This window comes from Bos taurus, chromosome 9 (genome assembly GCF_002263795.3).
Source record: "Bos taurus isolate L1 Dominette 01449 registration number 42190680 breed Hereford chromosome 9, ARS-UCD2.0, whole genome shotgun sequence".
Classification (NCBI taxonomy): domain Eukaryota; kingdom Metazoa; phylum Chordata; class Mammalia; order Artiodactyla; family Bovidae; genus Bos; species Bos taurus.
In genome coordinates, this window is record NC_037336.1 from 83,891,329 (window position 1) to 83,907,123 (window position 15,795).

Sequence of the window (15,795 nt, forward strand, 5' to 3'; positions counted from 1 at the left end):
TAAAGCCCATCTTTTTGTTGTCTGTTTAACTGCAGTACAGTTGATTTACAATATTACATAAATTGTGTTGTTTAGTCGCTAAGTCATGTCTGACTCTTTTGTAACCCCATGGATTGTAGCCTGCCAGGCTCCTCTGTCCATGGAATTTCCCAGGCAAGAATCCTGGAGTGGGTTGCTATTTCCTCCTCCAGGAGATGTTCCCAACCCAGGGATTGAACCAGAGTCTCCTGCATTGGCAGGCTAATTCTTTACTACTGAGCCACCAGAGAAGTCCCCTTATATAAATTACAGGTGTACATAGAAGAATTTTTTAAAGAGAGAAGCAGAAATGATTTTGCTGGGGTTCCTTGACCCTATTTCAAAGGTGGATTTTGCTGGGGTTCCCTGACCCGGTTTCAGAGGTGGAAGCCACAGGCACCCTGCCCACAGGCCCTTTTCACGTTGCCTCCAACGCAGACTCCAGGTCATGGTGGGCCTGGCTAGGCCCTCAGTACTTGAAAAGGTCGATGAAGTGCTGCGGGGACACAGGCGTGAAGCAGCTGCCATGCAGGGGTGGCCCGAGTCCTCGAGTAATAAAGCAAGGCGGCAGTCCTTCCAGAAGAGGATGCTGCAGTGCCGGCAGAAGTGCAGGGTGTCTCCATACTGCTCCTTGGTGGGGTAGTGCTTCTGAAGTGCAAAATACATCAGCTTCCACTCCACATGGCCTTTTTCTGAAAGGATCAAGTGTCTACAAAACTGCTTCTCCCCAAAGTGGTACTGGCAGAGCTTCTTCCACAGCTGCCGGTCCTCGCTGAGCGCGGACAGTGTCGGGGTCACCTGACCCAGGGTGACGATGTCCCACCCATCCGAGAACCTGTACAGGATGTTGCTGAGCATGTGCACAGGAAGGTCGCTGAGCGTCAGGCCACTGTCCACCTCCGTCATCTGAAGATTCTGCAGCTGCTGCTGCCAGCGGAGAACGGTCTCTAATCGGCAAATCCAGATGTTGATGTTTCCCACCAGCACAGACTTCCCTACTCCTCGGATCAGAATGCACAGGGTGGAGCTGAGGTCTTGGAGAAGATCCTTGATCAGGCGAGGGTTTTGGTGGTCACCGAGAACCTTCTGAACGATCTTATCCAGGATGTTGAAGTAGTTCTTCTGGGCCACACCACTCAGCGAGGTCAGCTGGGACTTTGCAATCAGCTGCAATAGCCTGACCACATAATTGAACCTTCGGATGTCCTGGATCGCACTCGAGAAGTCTAAGCGATTAAAAGCTTCTCCCAAAGTACAGTAGCCATGTCTTTCTCTTGTGCTTTCTTTATGGACATAGATCCAGTTTTCACAATAAAAACATACAATACTAACGCATATATATGGAATTTAGAAAGATGGTAACGATAACCCTGGATACGAGACAGCAAAAGAGACACTGATGTATAGAACAGGCTTATGGACTCTGTGGGAGAGGGAGAGGGTGGGAAGATTTGGGAGAATGGCATTGAAACATGTGAAATGTCATGTATGAAACGAGATGCCAGTCCAGGTTCAATGCACGATGCTGGATGCTTGGGGCTGGTGCACTGGGACGACCCAGAGGGATGATATGGGGAGGGAGGAGGGAGGAGGGTTCAGGATGGGGAACACATGTTTTAAAATTATTAAATTAAAAAAATTAAAAAAATTAAAAAAATAAATTACAGGTGTACAATATTGTGATTCACAATTTGTCAAGTTTATGCTACATCTATACCTATTATAAAATATTGACTATATTTTTCCTGTTGTATATTATATCCATGTAGCTTACTTTCGGAGAAGGTGATGGCACCCCACTCCAGTACTCCTGGCAAATCCAATGGACGGAGGAGCCTGGTAGGCTGCAGTCCATGGGGTCGCTAGGAGTGGGACACGACTGAGCGGCTTCGCTTTCACCTTTCACATTCACTTTTCACTTTCATGCATTGGAGAAGGAAATGGCAACCCACTCCAGTGTTCTTGCCTGGAGAATCCCAGGGATGGGGGAGCCTGGTGGGCTGCCGTCTATGGGGTCGCACAGAGTCGGACACGACTGAAGTGACTTAGCAGCAGCAGCTTACTTTATTCATAGTAGTTTGTATCTCTTAATCTTCTACCTCTATATTGACCTCCCTCCATCTCCCGCCTGGTAACCACTAATTTGTTCTCTATATCTAAGTCTGTTTCTTTTTTGTTATATTCACTAGATTCCACATACAAGTGATATCATAGAGCATCTGAGTTTCTCTGAATTATTTCATGTAGCATAATACCCTCCAAGTCCATTCACATTGCTTCAAATGGCACATTTTCATTCCTTTTATGACTGAGTAGTATTCCAGTATGTGTGTGCAGATAGAGATAGATACATAGATGACAGATAGATAGATAGATGATAGATAAATATACACACACCATATTTTATCCATTCATCTGTTGATAGAGACTTAGGTCATTTCCATATCTTAGCAATTGTAAATAATACTGCCATTAACATTGGTGTGCCTGCATCCCTTTGAATTAGCGGTCTTTTTCTTCAGATATATACCTGGGAGTGAAGTTGCTGGGTCATATGGTAGTTCTATTTTAGTTTTTTGAGACACACTCACCCCCATACTGTTTTCCTTAGCATCTGTTCCAATTTGTATTCCCACCACCAGTGCAGGAGGGCTCCCTTTTCTCCAAATCCTTGCCAACATTTGTTATTTCTGTTCTTTTTCACTGAAGCCATTCTGACAGGTATAAATGATATGGCGGTTTATATTTGGTTTCCCTGAAGAACAACGTTGAGCATCTTTTCATGTGCCTATTGGCCATCTGCATGTCCTCTTTGGAAAAATATGTATTCATTTTTAATTTGGTTGTTTGCTTTTTGATTTAGGTGGTATGAGCTGTTGATACAGTTTGGATATTCATTCCCTACCAGTCATATCATAAGTATCTTATGCCTTTCAGTAGGTTGTTTTTTTCATTTTGTTGCTGGTTTCCTTTGCTGTGCAAAAGCTTCTAAGTTTAATTAGGTCCTGTTTGTTTATTTTTGCTTTCATTTCCTTTGCTTTAGAATAAAGATAAAAAAATATTGTTATGACTTATGTCAAGATTGTTCTGCCTATGTTTTCCTCTAGGAATTTTATGGTTTCCAGGCTTATATGTAGGTCTTTATTCCATTTTGAGTTTATTTTTGTATAGGTATTAGAGAACATCCTAATTTTATTCTTTTACATGTAGCTGTCCAATTTTCCCAGCATCACTTATTAAAGAGACTATATTTTCTCCATTGTATATTCTTTCCTCCTTTGTCCATAAAAGCATGGTTTATTTCTGAAAACTCACCTTTGTTTTTTTTTTTCATCTCTGGGATCACTGATTCATTGCCTCAAAGTCAATGTCCTCATATATTTTATTCAGTATTTGCTATTGCCTGTGAGAATGTAAATTCACTCTCTGTCCCTTCATCTTGTTTGGAAGCAGAAGGCTTCCCATATCTCATTCTAGAGTCTGCTTCCTACAGACTTTCCTTTCATATCTGCTATTGACTGTTCTAGGCGAGTTCCCAGGAAACAGACCCACACTCTCAGACTTGTGTGCATGATGTTTATTAGTAAGAGTTCTCAGTAACCTCGCTCAGAGGATAAGGCAAGAAGAATTGGGCAGTAGAGGTTGAACTGCAATGCTATTGTGAGAGACATCTCTCCCAATAATGAGGGAGCTCTAAAGAGAAAAATATCTGTCAGAGTTGTCCCATATATCCCTCTCCTTATACCCACCCCTGAGATGCAGGATGCTCTCAGGATGCTCTGAGTGAGGAGCTTTCTCTGGTGGGGGTGGAAATGCCTCAGTCCAGTCTAAGAACCACCACCTCCATAGGTGATTGCAGCCTCATATTAATGCAGGTCAGTTTGCATTCTAATGAATTCTTCTTTTTTACAGTCAGAAAAACGGTTGTTTCTTATTTAAACAGCTTATTGAAATGAAAATTGTTTTTCAACTAGTTTCAGGAAAATATCATTTCCTTATTATCCCACTTTTGTTAAGAATCTCTGTTCAGAATTTCCTTTCAAAGACAATCAAAACTATACATTAAGGTTTGTCCTGAAAAATGAGGCTTTCTATGGCAGGGACAACTGGTTTCATTTCTGCCAGTTCCGAGTCTTCCAGAATTAGTGGGCTCTAAAGAGACTGGATGTTAGGGTTCAAAACTGAATCTAAGTTGAAATTTATAGCAATTTTTTCAAGGACATGTAGTACAGAATGTTCTGTACCCATTCTGTTTAAAACAGACAGTATGGGCTGACATCTATGGGATCACACAGAGTCGGACATGACTGAAGTGACTTAGCAGCAGCAGCAACACCCACCTTGAAAGCTTACACAGGTAAAGAGTTCCAGTTAAATAAGATGAAGAAGCTCTAGAAATCTGCTGTTCAACATTGTGCCTATAATTGTTGTTTAGTCACTCAGTCATGTCTCACTCCTTTGCAACCCCATGGACTGTAGCCTGCCAGTCTCCTCTGTCCATGGGTTTATCCAGGCAAGAATCCTGGAGTGCGTTGCCATTCCTTCTCCAGCGGATCTTCCAGACCCAGGGATTAAACCCCTGTCTCCTGCATTGTCAGGTGGATTCTTAACCACTAAACCATTCAGTTCAGTTCAGTCACTCAGTCGTGTCTAACTCTTTGCGACCCTATGGACTGCAGCATGGCAGGCTTCTCTGTCTATCACCAATTCCCAGAGCTTGCTCAAATTCATGTCCATCAAGTCAGTGATGCCATCCAACCATCTCATCCTCTGTCATCCCCTTCTCCTCCACCTTCAATCTTTCCCAGCATCAGGATCTTTTCCAATGAGTCAGTTCTTCCCATCATGTGGCCAAAGGATTGGCGTTTCAGCTTCAGTATCAGTACTTCCAATGAATATTTAGGACTGATTTCCTTGAAGATTGACTGGTTTGATCTCCTTGCAGTCCAAGGGACTCTCAGGAGTCTTCTCCAACACCACAGTTCAAAAGCATCAATATTTTGGTGCTCAGCTTTCTTTATAGTCCAACTCTCACATCCATACATGACCACTGGAAAAACCATAGCTTTGACTAGATGGACCTTTGTCTGCAAAATAATGTCTCTGCTTTTGAATATGCTGTCTAGATTGGTCATAGCTTTTCTTCCAAGGAGTAAACGTCTTTTAATTTCATGGCTGCAACCACCATCTGCAGTGATTTTGGAGCCCCCCAAAATAAAGTCTCTCATTGTTTCCCCATCTATTTTCCATGAAGTGATGGGACTCAATGCCATGATTTTAGTTTTTTGAATGTTGAGTTTAAGCCAACTTTTTCACTCTCCTCTCTCACTTTCATCAAGAGGCTCTTTAGTTCCTCTTCACTTTCTGCCATAATGGTGGTGTCATCTGCGTATCTGAGGTTATTGATATTTCTCCTGGCAATCCTGATTCCAATTTGTGCTTCATCCAGCTTGACATTTCTCATGATGTACTCTGCACATAAGATAAATAAGCAGGGTGACAGTACACAGCCTTGACATACTCCTTTCCCAATATGGCACCAGTCTGTTGTTCCATGTCCACTTCTAACTTGCTTCTTTACCTGCATACAGATTTCTCAGGAGGCAGGTAAGGTGGTCTAATATTCCTATCTATTCTAGAATTTTCCACAGTTTGTGGTGATCCACACAGTCAAAGGCTTTGGTGTAGTCAATATAGCAGAAGTAGATGTTTTTCTGGAATTCCCTTGCTTTTTTGATGATCCAATGGATGTTGGCAATTTGATCTCTGTTCCTCTGCCTTTTTTAAAACCAGCTTGAACATCTGGAAGTTCACAGTTCACATACTGTTGAAGCCTGGCTTGGAGAATTTTGAGCATTACTTTACTAGCATGTGAGATGAGTGTAATTGTGTGGTAGTTTGAGCATTCTTTGGCATTGCCTTTCTTTGGAATTGGAATGAAAACTGACCTTTTCCAGTCCTGTGGCCATTACTCAGTTTTCCAAATTTGCTGGCATATTCAGTGCAGCACTTTTACAGCATCATCTTTTAGGATTTGAAACAGCTCAAGTGGAATGCTATCACCTCTACTAGCTTTGTTTGTAGTGATGCTTTCTAAGGCTCACTTGACTTCACATTCCAGGATGTCTGGCTCTAGGTCAGTGATCACACCATCATGGTTATCTGGGTGATGAAGGTCTTTTTGTATAGTTCTTTTGTGTATTCTTGCCACCTCTTCTTAATATCTTCTGCTTCTGTTAGGTCCATACCATTTCTGTCCTTTATTGAGCACATCTTTGTATGAAATGTTCCCCTGGCATCTCTAATTTTCTTAAAGAGATCTTTAGTCTTTCCCATTCTATTCTTTTCCTCTATTTCTTTGCACTGATCACTAAGGAACGCTTTCTTATCTCTCCTTGCTATTCTTTGGAACTCTGCATTCTAATGGGTACATCTTTCCTTTTCTACTTTGCCTTTAGCTTCTCTTCTTTTCTCAGCTATTTGTAAGGCCTCCTCAGACAATCTTTTAGCATTTCTTTTTCTTGGAAATGGTCTTGATCACTGCCTCCTGTACAAAGTCAGGAACCTCTGTCTATAATTCTTCAGGCACCAGAGTGCCTGAAGAACTGAGTCGTTAGCAACACTATGTTATGCACCAAAAAAATTATTAGATACATAGATTTTGTATTCCTTGCTTACAACAATAAATGAAATGAAGTGAAATGAAATAAAATAAAAGCATGAACTCTGAAACCAGACTGTTCACATTTACATTCCAGCTCCACCCTCTCTGTGCTTTGGACTTTGGGCAAGGTGTTGAGCTTTCTAAAACTCCCCTTCCTTTTCTGTAAAATGGGCTGATAGCAACACTTCATAGGGTTGCAACTACTGAGGGAGTCTGAAGCAGAAACTGTGGTTATAAAAAGCACGGATGTGGCACCGGATTGCTTGGGCCTGAATGCTGCCTGATACTTACTAATTTAATTTAGCCTCTGCTTGTTTTCTTATTTACAAAAGAGAGATTGTAATACTAGCATATCCCTCAGGTGTTTATGGTGATTAAGTGGGTTATTATAGAACAACAGTTTTGTAGAGTGCCAAGCATATAGTCAGTGCTCAATAAATGTTAAGTTCTGATTATGAGGTGTGGCAGAGGTTTGCAGAGTTTGAAGTGAGTTTGGTTCACCAAATTCCAAGTGCCCTTACAGTTTATAAGTGAGAAGGACCAGGGCCTAAGTAATGATAAAAATGAGGTGCAACAAGATTGGATTTTTTAAAAAAATAAACAAATAAAGCTCTGTGGAAAATAAAGGAGAAGAATACTGATTTCTAAGGGAAAGAGATTACTGAAGGACAGAACTTGAAAGGGCAGTTAACCTGAACCCCAAGCAGGACAGGTAGAATTTATGCTTCCTCATTGATTTGGTTAAAGGTGAGCAAGCTGATACTTGACCTAATTGCAAAGAGGTGGCTGACCAGCACCCTCTCTGTCATGTCCTGTGGCCGTGGGACCAAGTGGGAAGCTGCCCAGAGCTATGGCTCTAAGAACCAGAAAAGCTGCCACTCTCCTGCTCAGTTCCTGTCGTCTGGGCTCCCAGTGCTGGGTAGAGAAGTGGTTACTGAAACTCACTTCCCCATGCAGTCCAAAGAGAGACCCCTGCTTGGTCTGTTTCCGCAGGCACGAGGAAGTAAGTATTTCTAACCACTTCCCTATGGAGCCAGGGTTACTGTTGTCTGAAGTTGCAACTCTTCCTCAAAAAGTTAAGTACAGACTAAAGAAAGGATAGCTCTAATGCAATACAAGCCCTGTTTCTTGAAAGTTGTTAAACAGCAAGAGAACTTGGAAACTGCTAAGCTGAGCTGCAGGGCAGTCACCTGGACTTGCTATTTTCGGGAGCATCTCTGAACAACCATAGCCCGTATATTTGGTCAGAGGATTCCAGAGGCCAATGCCATGGAGGCAGGCCAGTCCTGCTCTGCCACTGGCCCTGTGTCAGAGGCAAAGTCCCTTTACCTCTCTACATTTCAGTATCCTTACCTGTGAAGTAAGGGAAGCGTTACCTATCATGACTTGAGTGTTGATAATGGTCCAAGCACAACATTTCAGGGAATTATTACCCTTTCCTTTTCACAAATGAAGAAAATGGGATTCAGGGAATTTAAATGACTTATCCAGGGCAAGTCAGCTAATAAGAGTCAGTATTTAAATTCAGGTCTGTGTCTACTGTCTATACTCTAAGGAGCTAGCTCCCCTCCCTAAGCCTGGCAAGTCACAGGAACTCAATAAATCACAGGTATTACTAACATTTCAAAATGACACTGACCATGATTACCATTTGCACATCAGAATATGGGTTTGCAAAAAACATATATGTAGGGCTAATTGTTCTTTTTGCACTGGCACATACAAACACCATCTTATGACTTATAAAGGAGCATATTTGCCTCTTAAAATCATGATATGACCAGAGTTTGGCTTCAGAAAAAAGAGGCGAAATTCCTTTTCTGCATGCTGCATACATAATATTATAAAAGAGAAAGAACGTTGGACAAAGAATCAAAGCACAACTTTATACTTTAAAAATAGATTTTTATTATCTCATTCCATCCTGATATCAACTCCTTTATTTTTTTTTTTTTATATTTTGTTGAACATTTTGTTTTTTGTTTTTTTTTTCTCTCTCTTTTTTTTTAATTAATTTTATTTTATTTTTAAACTTTACATAATTGTATTAGTTTTGCCAAACATCAAAATGAATCCACCACAGGTATACATGTGTTCCCCATCCTGAACCCTCCTCCCTCCTCTCTCCCCATACCATCCCTCTGGGTCATCCCAGTGCACCAGCCCCAAGCATCCAGTATCGCGCATTGAACCTGGACTGGCATCTCGTTTCATACATGATATTTTACATGTTTCAATGCCATTCTCCCAAATCTTCCCACCCTCTCCCTCTCCCACAAAGTCCATAAGACTGTTCTATACGTCAGTGTCTCTTTTGCTGTCTCGTATCCAGGGTTATCGTTACCATCTTTCTAAATTCCATATATATGCGTTAGTATACTGTATTGGTGTTTTTCCTTCTGGCTTACTTCACTTTGTATAATAGGCTCCAGTTTCATCCACCTCATTAGAACTGATTCAAATGTATTCTTTTTAACGGCTGAGTAATACTCCATTGTGTATATGTACCACAGCTTTCTTATCCATTCATCTGCTGATGGACATCTAGGTTGCTTCCATGTCCTGGCTATTATAAACAGTGCTGCGATGAACATTGGGGTACACGTGTCTCTTTCCCTTCTGGTTTCCTCAGTGTGTATGCCCAGCAGTGGGATTGCTGGATCATAAGGCAGTTCTATTTCCAGTTTTTTAAGGAATCTCCACACTGTTCTCCATAGTGGCTGTACTAGTTTGCATTCCCACCAACAGTGTAAGAGGGTTCCCTTTTCTCCACACCCTCTCCAGCATTTATTATTTGTAGACTTTTGGATCGCAGCCATTCTGACTGGTGTGAAATGGTACCTCATAGTGGTTTTGATTTGCATTTCTCTGATAATGAGTGATGTTGAGCATCTTTTCATGTGTTTGTTAGCCATCTGTATGTCTTCTTTGGAGAAATGTCTATTTAGATCTTTGGCCCATTTTTTGATTGGGTCATTTATTTTTCTGGAGTTGAGCTGTAGGAGTTGCTTGTATATTTTTGAGATTAGTTGTTTGTCAGTTGCTTCATTTGCTATTATTTTCTCCCATTCTGAAGGCTGTCTTTTCACCTTGCTAATAGTTTCCTTTGATGTGCAAAACTCCTTTATTTTTATCCTAATTTAGTAGATAGGAAAAGGCTTCCCTGGTGACTCAGACCATAAAGAATCTGCCTGCAATGGGGGAGACCCAAGCTTGATCCCTGGGTTGGGAAGATCCCCTGGAGCAGGGAATGGCTACCTACTCCAGTATTCTTGCCTGGAGAATTCCATGGACGGAGGAGCTTGGCGGACTACAGTCCAAAGCGTGGCAAAGAGTCAGACACGACTGAGTGACTAATCCACACACACACACAATAGATAAGAAAACAGCCTCTGGGTGGAGTAGTGATATGTTTGGGTTAAACCAGAGCTTCCCCCATTTATTTACTCTTGTTCACATTCTGCTACCAAGAAGCCAAGCACCTTTTTGTAGGACATTTGCTCTTCTCTTGGTTAGGGGTTCTTCATCTGTAGAACATGCGTGAGCTGCAGATCATCTGATTTCCAACTAAAGGACAGACTCTTCTGTAATGGCCTTGGCATCTTGCAGCCATTAACTATGATTTCAGGGATGGCCCTTGCTCAAGAGGAAACTCGCCCTTCCATGGGTTGGTTGCTTAAAACTGTGCTATTTTTACCCAATAGTCTTCATATATGCTTATGGCTTTGCATGGATGACACTGATCAGATTTAGTATTAAAATACTATTTTCATTAAGCTTGATCCTTTACTTTCAATCAGGAGAGTTCTCTGGAAATCTCAGCCCTGTGATAAATGAGGCAGAGTGTTCAAGATGTCTTCCTTCTCTTCACATATACAGCTGTTCGTAGGGCATTTCTGCAGTCATAATATTAGCACAGCTGATAGAAGTCATTTACCTTGCAGATAGAATACAAAGAGGTTGCTGTCTGATTGTCACCTATGTAAACCCCAATAAGACTAACACAGTCTGACAAAGCAAAAGCCATGCTGAATGAAGTCTAGGCATTGATTCCTCAGAGCAGTTCAAAGATTTGCTTTTCAGGAACCTGCTTCTCTCCTGTAGAGCTGGGCCAATGAACAGTTCCAAGAACAGAGGGAATGTCTTTATTTAAAGATGGGTAAGATGGCTTAGTTTCATTGAGTTAGACAAGGCTGTGGTCCCTGTGATCAGATTGACTAGTTTTCTGTGATTATGGTTTCAGTGTGTCTGACCTCTAATGCCCTCTCGCAACACCTCCCGTCTTATTTGGGTTTCTCTTACCTTGGATGTAGGTATCTCTTCATGGCTGCTCCAGCAAAGCACAGCCGCTGCTCCTTACCTTGGACTAGGGGTATCTCCTTATGGTCACCCCTCCTGATCTTGAACGTGGAGTAGCTCCTCTCAACCCTCCTCCTGCACAGAGTCGGACATGACTGAAGCGACTTAGCAGAAGCAGCAGCAGCACACGCTAGTAAAGTAATGCTCAAAATCCTCCAAGCCAGGCTTCAGCAATACATGAACCATGAACTTCCAGATGTTCAAACTGGTTTTAGAAAAGGCAGAGGAACCAGAGATCAAATTGCCAACATCTGCTGGATCATGGAAAATGCAAGAGAGTTCCAGAAAAACATCTATTTCTGCTTTATTGACTATGCCAAAGCCTTTGACTGTGTGGATCACAATCAACTGTGGAAAATTCTTCAAGAGATGGAGATACCAGACCACCTGACCTGCCTCTTGAGAAACATGTATGCAGGTCAAGAAGCAATAGTTAGAACTGGACATGGAACAACAGACTGGTTCCAAATAGGACAAGGAGTTCGTCAAGGCTGTATATTGTCACCCTGCTTATTTAACTTATATATAGAGTACATCATGAGAAACACTGGGCTGAATGAAGCAAAAGCTGGAATCAAGATTTCCGGGAGAAATATCAATAACCTCAGGTACGCAGATGACACCACCCTTATGGCAGAGAGGGAAGAAGAGCTAAAGAGCCTCTTGATGAAAGTGAAAGAGGAGAATGAAAAAGTTGGCTTAAAGCTCAACATTCAGAAAACTAAGATCATGGCATCTGGTCCCATCACTTCATAGGAAGTAGATGGGGAAACAGTGGAAACAGTGTCAGACTTTATTTTGGGGGGCTCCAAAATCGCTGCAGATGATGATTGCAGCCATGAAATTAAAAGACACTTACTCCTTGGAAGGAAAGTTATGACCAACCTAGATAGCATATTGAAAAGCAGAGAGTTTGCCAACAAAGGTCCGTCTAGTCAAGGCTATGGTTTTTCCAGTAGTCATGTATGGATATGAGAGTTGGCCTGTGAAGAAAGCTGAGCACCGAAGAATTGATGCTTTTGAACTCTGGTGTTGGAGAAGACTCTTGAGATTCCCTTGGACTGCAAGGAGATCCAACCAGTCCATTCTAAAGGAGATCAGTCCTTGGGTGTTCATTGGAAGGACTGATGCAAAAGCTGAAACTCCAATACTTTGGCCACCTCATGTGAAGAGCTGACTCATTGGAAAAGACTCTGATGCTGGAAGGGATTGGGGGCAGGAGGAGAAGGGATGAGGATGAGATGGCTGGATGGCATCAGCGACTCAATGGACATGAGTTTGAGTGAACTCCAGAAGTTGGTGATGGACAGGGAGGCCTGGCATGCTGTGATTCATGGGGTCGAAAAGAGTCAGACACAACTGAGCAACTGAACTGAACTGAACTGCAGATGGCTTAGACAGTAAAGAATCCTCCTGCAATGCGGGAGACCTGGGTTCAATCTGTGGGTTGGGAAGATCCCCCAAGGAGGGCATGACCACTCACTCCAGTATTCTTGCCTGGAGAATCCTCATGGACTGAGGAGCCTGGCAGGCTACAGTCCATGGGGTCACAAAAAGCTGGGCATGACTGCAGGACTAAACACACACACACACAATTATCTCTAGGTTAATGGAAGAGGCCATCTAATATGAGGGGCTCTAAACTTCAGGCCTGTGGATAGTTAAATCTCTCTAAACTGAGATTACATTGGGCCAGAGTAATATTTGGTTTTATTTTAATGCCCTTAAAAGTGTTCTCAATCCAAGCATTTCTCAGCTTCATTCATTCACGTTATCTGCCTGGTCTTTGAAGGCATTTTGAAGCAGGAGCCCCTATTTTCTGTGCTTTCATTGTGTGCTAAGTATTTTAAATACATCTCATTTATCCTCATAAGAGACTTGTGTTAGGTATTAACATCTCATGTTTACAAGTAAGTAAATCAGTGCCTGAAAATATGGCGGTGGTTTAGTCGCTAAGTCGTGTCTGGCTCTTGGACTCTTGCGACCCCATTGACTATAGCCTGCCAGGCTCCCTTTCTATTTGGATTCTCTAGGCAAGACTACTGGAGTGGGTTGCCATTTCCTCCTCCAGAGGATCTTCCTGACCCAGGGATCGAATCCAGGCCTCCTGCACTGCAAGCAGATTCTTTATCAACTGAGCTATGAGGGAAACCCAAGTAAGTACAAGTAAGTAAACTGGAGGCTTAAAAGGAGGAACTTGCCCAAGGCAAGATAACTACAAATATCAGCAGGACTGAATGACCATTAAGCCAGAGGCTTAATTGGTCATGGTTTGCTTCAATTTGGGTCTTCTGGCTCCAGCATCTTCTCAAGTAAATTATCAAAGGCCACTCCATTCCATGACCTGGATTTATTCTTTCATGTGAACAACCCAGTTCAGTTCAGTTCAGTCACTCAGTCGTGTCTGACTCTTTGAGACCCCGTGAACCACAGCACACCAGGCCTCCCTGTCCATCACCAACTCCCAGAGTCCACCTAAACCCATGTCCATTGAGTCGGTGATGCCATCCAACCATTTCATCCTCTGTCATCCCCTTCTCCTCCTGCCCTCAATCTTTCCCAGCATCAGGGTCTTTTCCAATGAGTCAGCTCTTCACATCAGGTGTCCAAAGTATTGGAGTTTCAGCTTCAACATCAGTCCTTCCAATGAACACCTAGGACTGACTTCCTTTAGGATGAACTGGTTGGATCTCCTCACAGTCCAAGGGACTCTCAAGAGTCTTCTCCTACACCACAGTTCAAAAGCATCAATTGTTCGGCACTCAGCTTTCTTTATAGTCCAACTCTCACAAGACCCCCAACTTCTTTAATCACAGATATCATTATCAAACCTTAAGTGACTAAGATCATGATCCTGCCTTCCCTGCAGAGATCCCCCTGTACCCACTGTATTCATTATTGAAACCTCGATTGAGCCATTGACAAATTCATTGTGTTCATAATGTCTCCTTAATTATTAGTAGAGGAACTTGTTCAAAGGAGAAAAGACCTGGGGAAAGGGGATTTGCACAGTGTGTGCTAAGTCACTTCAGTTGTGTCCCACTCTTGGGCACCCCATGGACTGTAGCCTGCTAGACTCCTCTGCCCATGGGATTTCCCAAACAAGAATACTGGAGTGGGTTACTGTTTCCTCCTCCAGGGGATCTTCCCCACTCAGGGATGGAACCCTGGTCTCTTAAGTCTCCTGCGTTGACAGACCGGTTCTTTATCACTAGCGCCACCTGGAAGACTTTTATAGTATATGTCTTCAAATCCAAAAGAGTTAATCGAGGTATATGCTTCCGAAGAGCAAAGCCTGGCAGAGTCAGCCTGATAGAAAAACTCCAGTTTATCAGAACCTATCAATCCTATGGTCAAATCCACGCCCGGGCCGGCTTCCTCCGGACACCCAACCCCTAGATTTCCACCCCGCTGGGGAGACCTGAGCTCTTAGGCGTTCGCAGTCCCTTTGCAACCTCAGAGCTGCCTTCGCTAGGGCCGCCCCAGCTAAAACCTGACCAGCACCTGCACCGCGGCTGCAGGACGCGCACTGGCCGTCTCCTAGCAACGGCAGACGCGTAGCCAGGGCGGCAGAGGCGGCTCTTCCTTCAGAGCTCAGCTCCTGCCTGGGGCTACCTCTGCCATGACCACCAAACAAGCCAGGAAGAAAGAGGTGCATCGTATCAACTCGGCGCACGGATCGGATAAATCTAAAGAGTAAGGGACCTCTGCCTGCCCATCCCACCGCCGGCTTGATCCTATGTCCTTTCCCCTTGTCCCGACTCGGCTTCCCTGTAGCAAACTCGGCCAAGGCAGGAGTTTAGATGGCCTCCTCCAGCTTCTTTACCGTCTGTAAGAACCCGGACCTGGGAGACTCTTGCCCTCATTCTTCGTCCATGCCTGCCTGGATCCACTTCCTCCCAGAGCCCCTGGTTTCCCTGTTTCAGCTGCTTGGCGGGGTGGCTGCACTTCTGGCTCCAGTCCACGAACCTCCCACCCTTTCCTGCCGCTCCTCCTCTTCAGGGTCCACCCAGGCACTTGGAAGGGCTGTGGCTTCCTTACCAGAGAGGCGAGGCTCAAGGTTAGGACCAGATCTGCATGGGCCCAGTCTCAGCAGAGAGACCTTTCACCTTGCTGATGAATCCTGTTTGTATTTGCCCCATCTAACAACTGAAGAGCTTTAGTCAGATTCTATCAGACATGAAATGGTTTTTAAAAGTTAAAACTATATAGATATGTAATTCACGTTACCAACGTTTACTCCGATTAAGTATACAGACTCTAGTTCATGGAATCTAAATGATGCCTCTCTGATCTGGGGTGGTTTTTGCTGTGAATGTACCTCCTTATTATGTTTTCCGCCCCCTCTGGGTTCCCCGCCCCGTTCACCCCCCCATCCCCGCCCCCGCCCCTTTGAACTTACAAAATTTATAAGAGAGCTCCAGCTGCTAAACCTACTTCAGGGGGATCATTCATGTTTTCCCCACTGTGCCTGTGAGGGGTGGACTGTAGATTATTTTTACTTGGACTCTTAGATTTTGGATGGCTAGTTCTTCATCTCAGAGAAGGAAATGGCAACCCTCTGCAGTATTCTTGCCTGGAGAATCCCATAGACAGAGGAGCCTGATGGGCTGCCGTCTGTAGGGTCGCACAGAGTCGGACACGATTGAAGTGACTTAGCATGCATGCATGCATTGGAGAAGGAAATGGCAGCCCACTCCAGTGTTCTTGCCTGGAGAGTCCCATGGACAGAGGAGTCTGGGGGGCTGCCATCT

At 43.6% G+C, this 15,795-nt stretch overlaps 1 protein-coding gene and 1 pseudogene across 4 annotated transcripts in view; one reads left to right on the plus strand and one right to left on the minus strand.

Annotated features, from left to right (window-relative positions):
- Positions 1 to 400: 400 nt before the first annotated feature.
- LOC781799 (F-box only protein 25-like) lies at positions 401 to 10,179 on the minus strand (annotated as a pseudogene).
- An 874-nt stretch (positions 10,180 to 11,053) lies between these two features.
- The window catches only part of ADGB (androglobin), a 198,147-nt gene continuing 193,405 nt past the window's right edge, over positions 11,054 to 15,795 (plus strand). For 3 of the 4 annotated variants that reach the window (XR_003036243.2, XM_024996676.2, XM_059889738.1), the window contains exon 1: positions 11,054 to 14,737. Coding sequence is in view for 3 of the 4 variants with exons in the window: in XM_024996676.2 (XP_024852444.1) it covers positions 14,664 to 14,737 (74 nt within the window). In the remaining variant the exon portion in view is untranslated. 4 annotated transcript variants of the gene reach the window in all.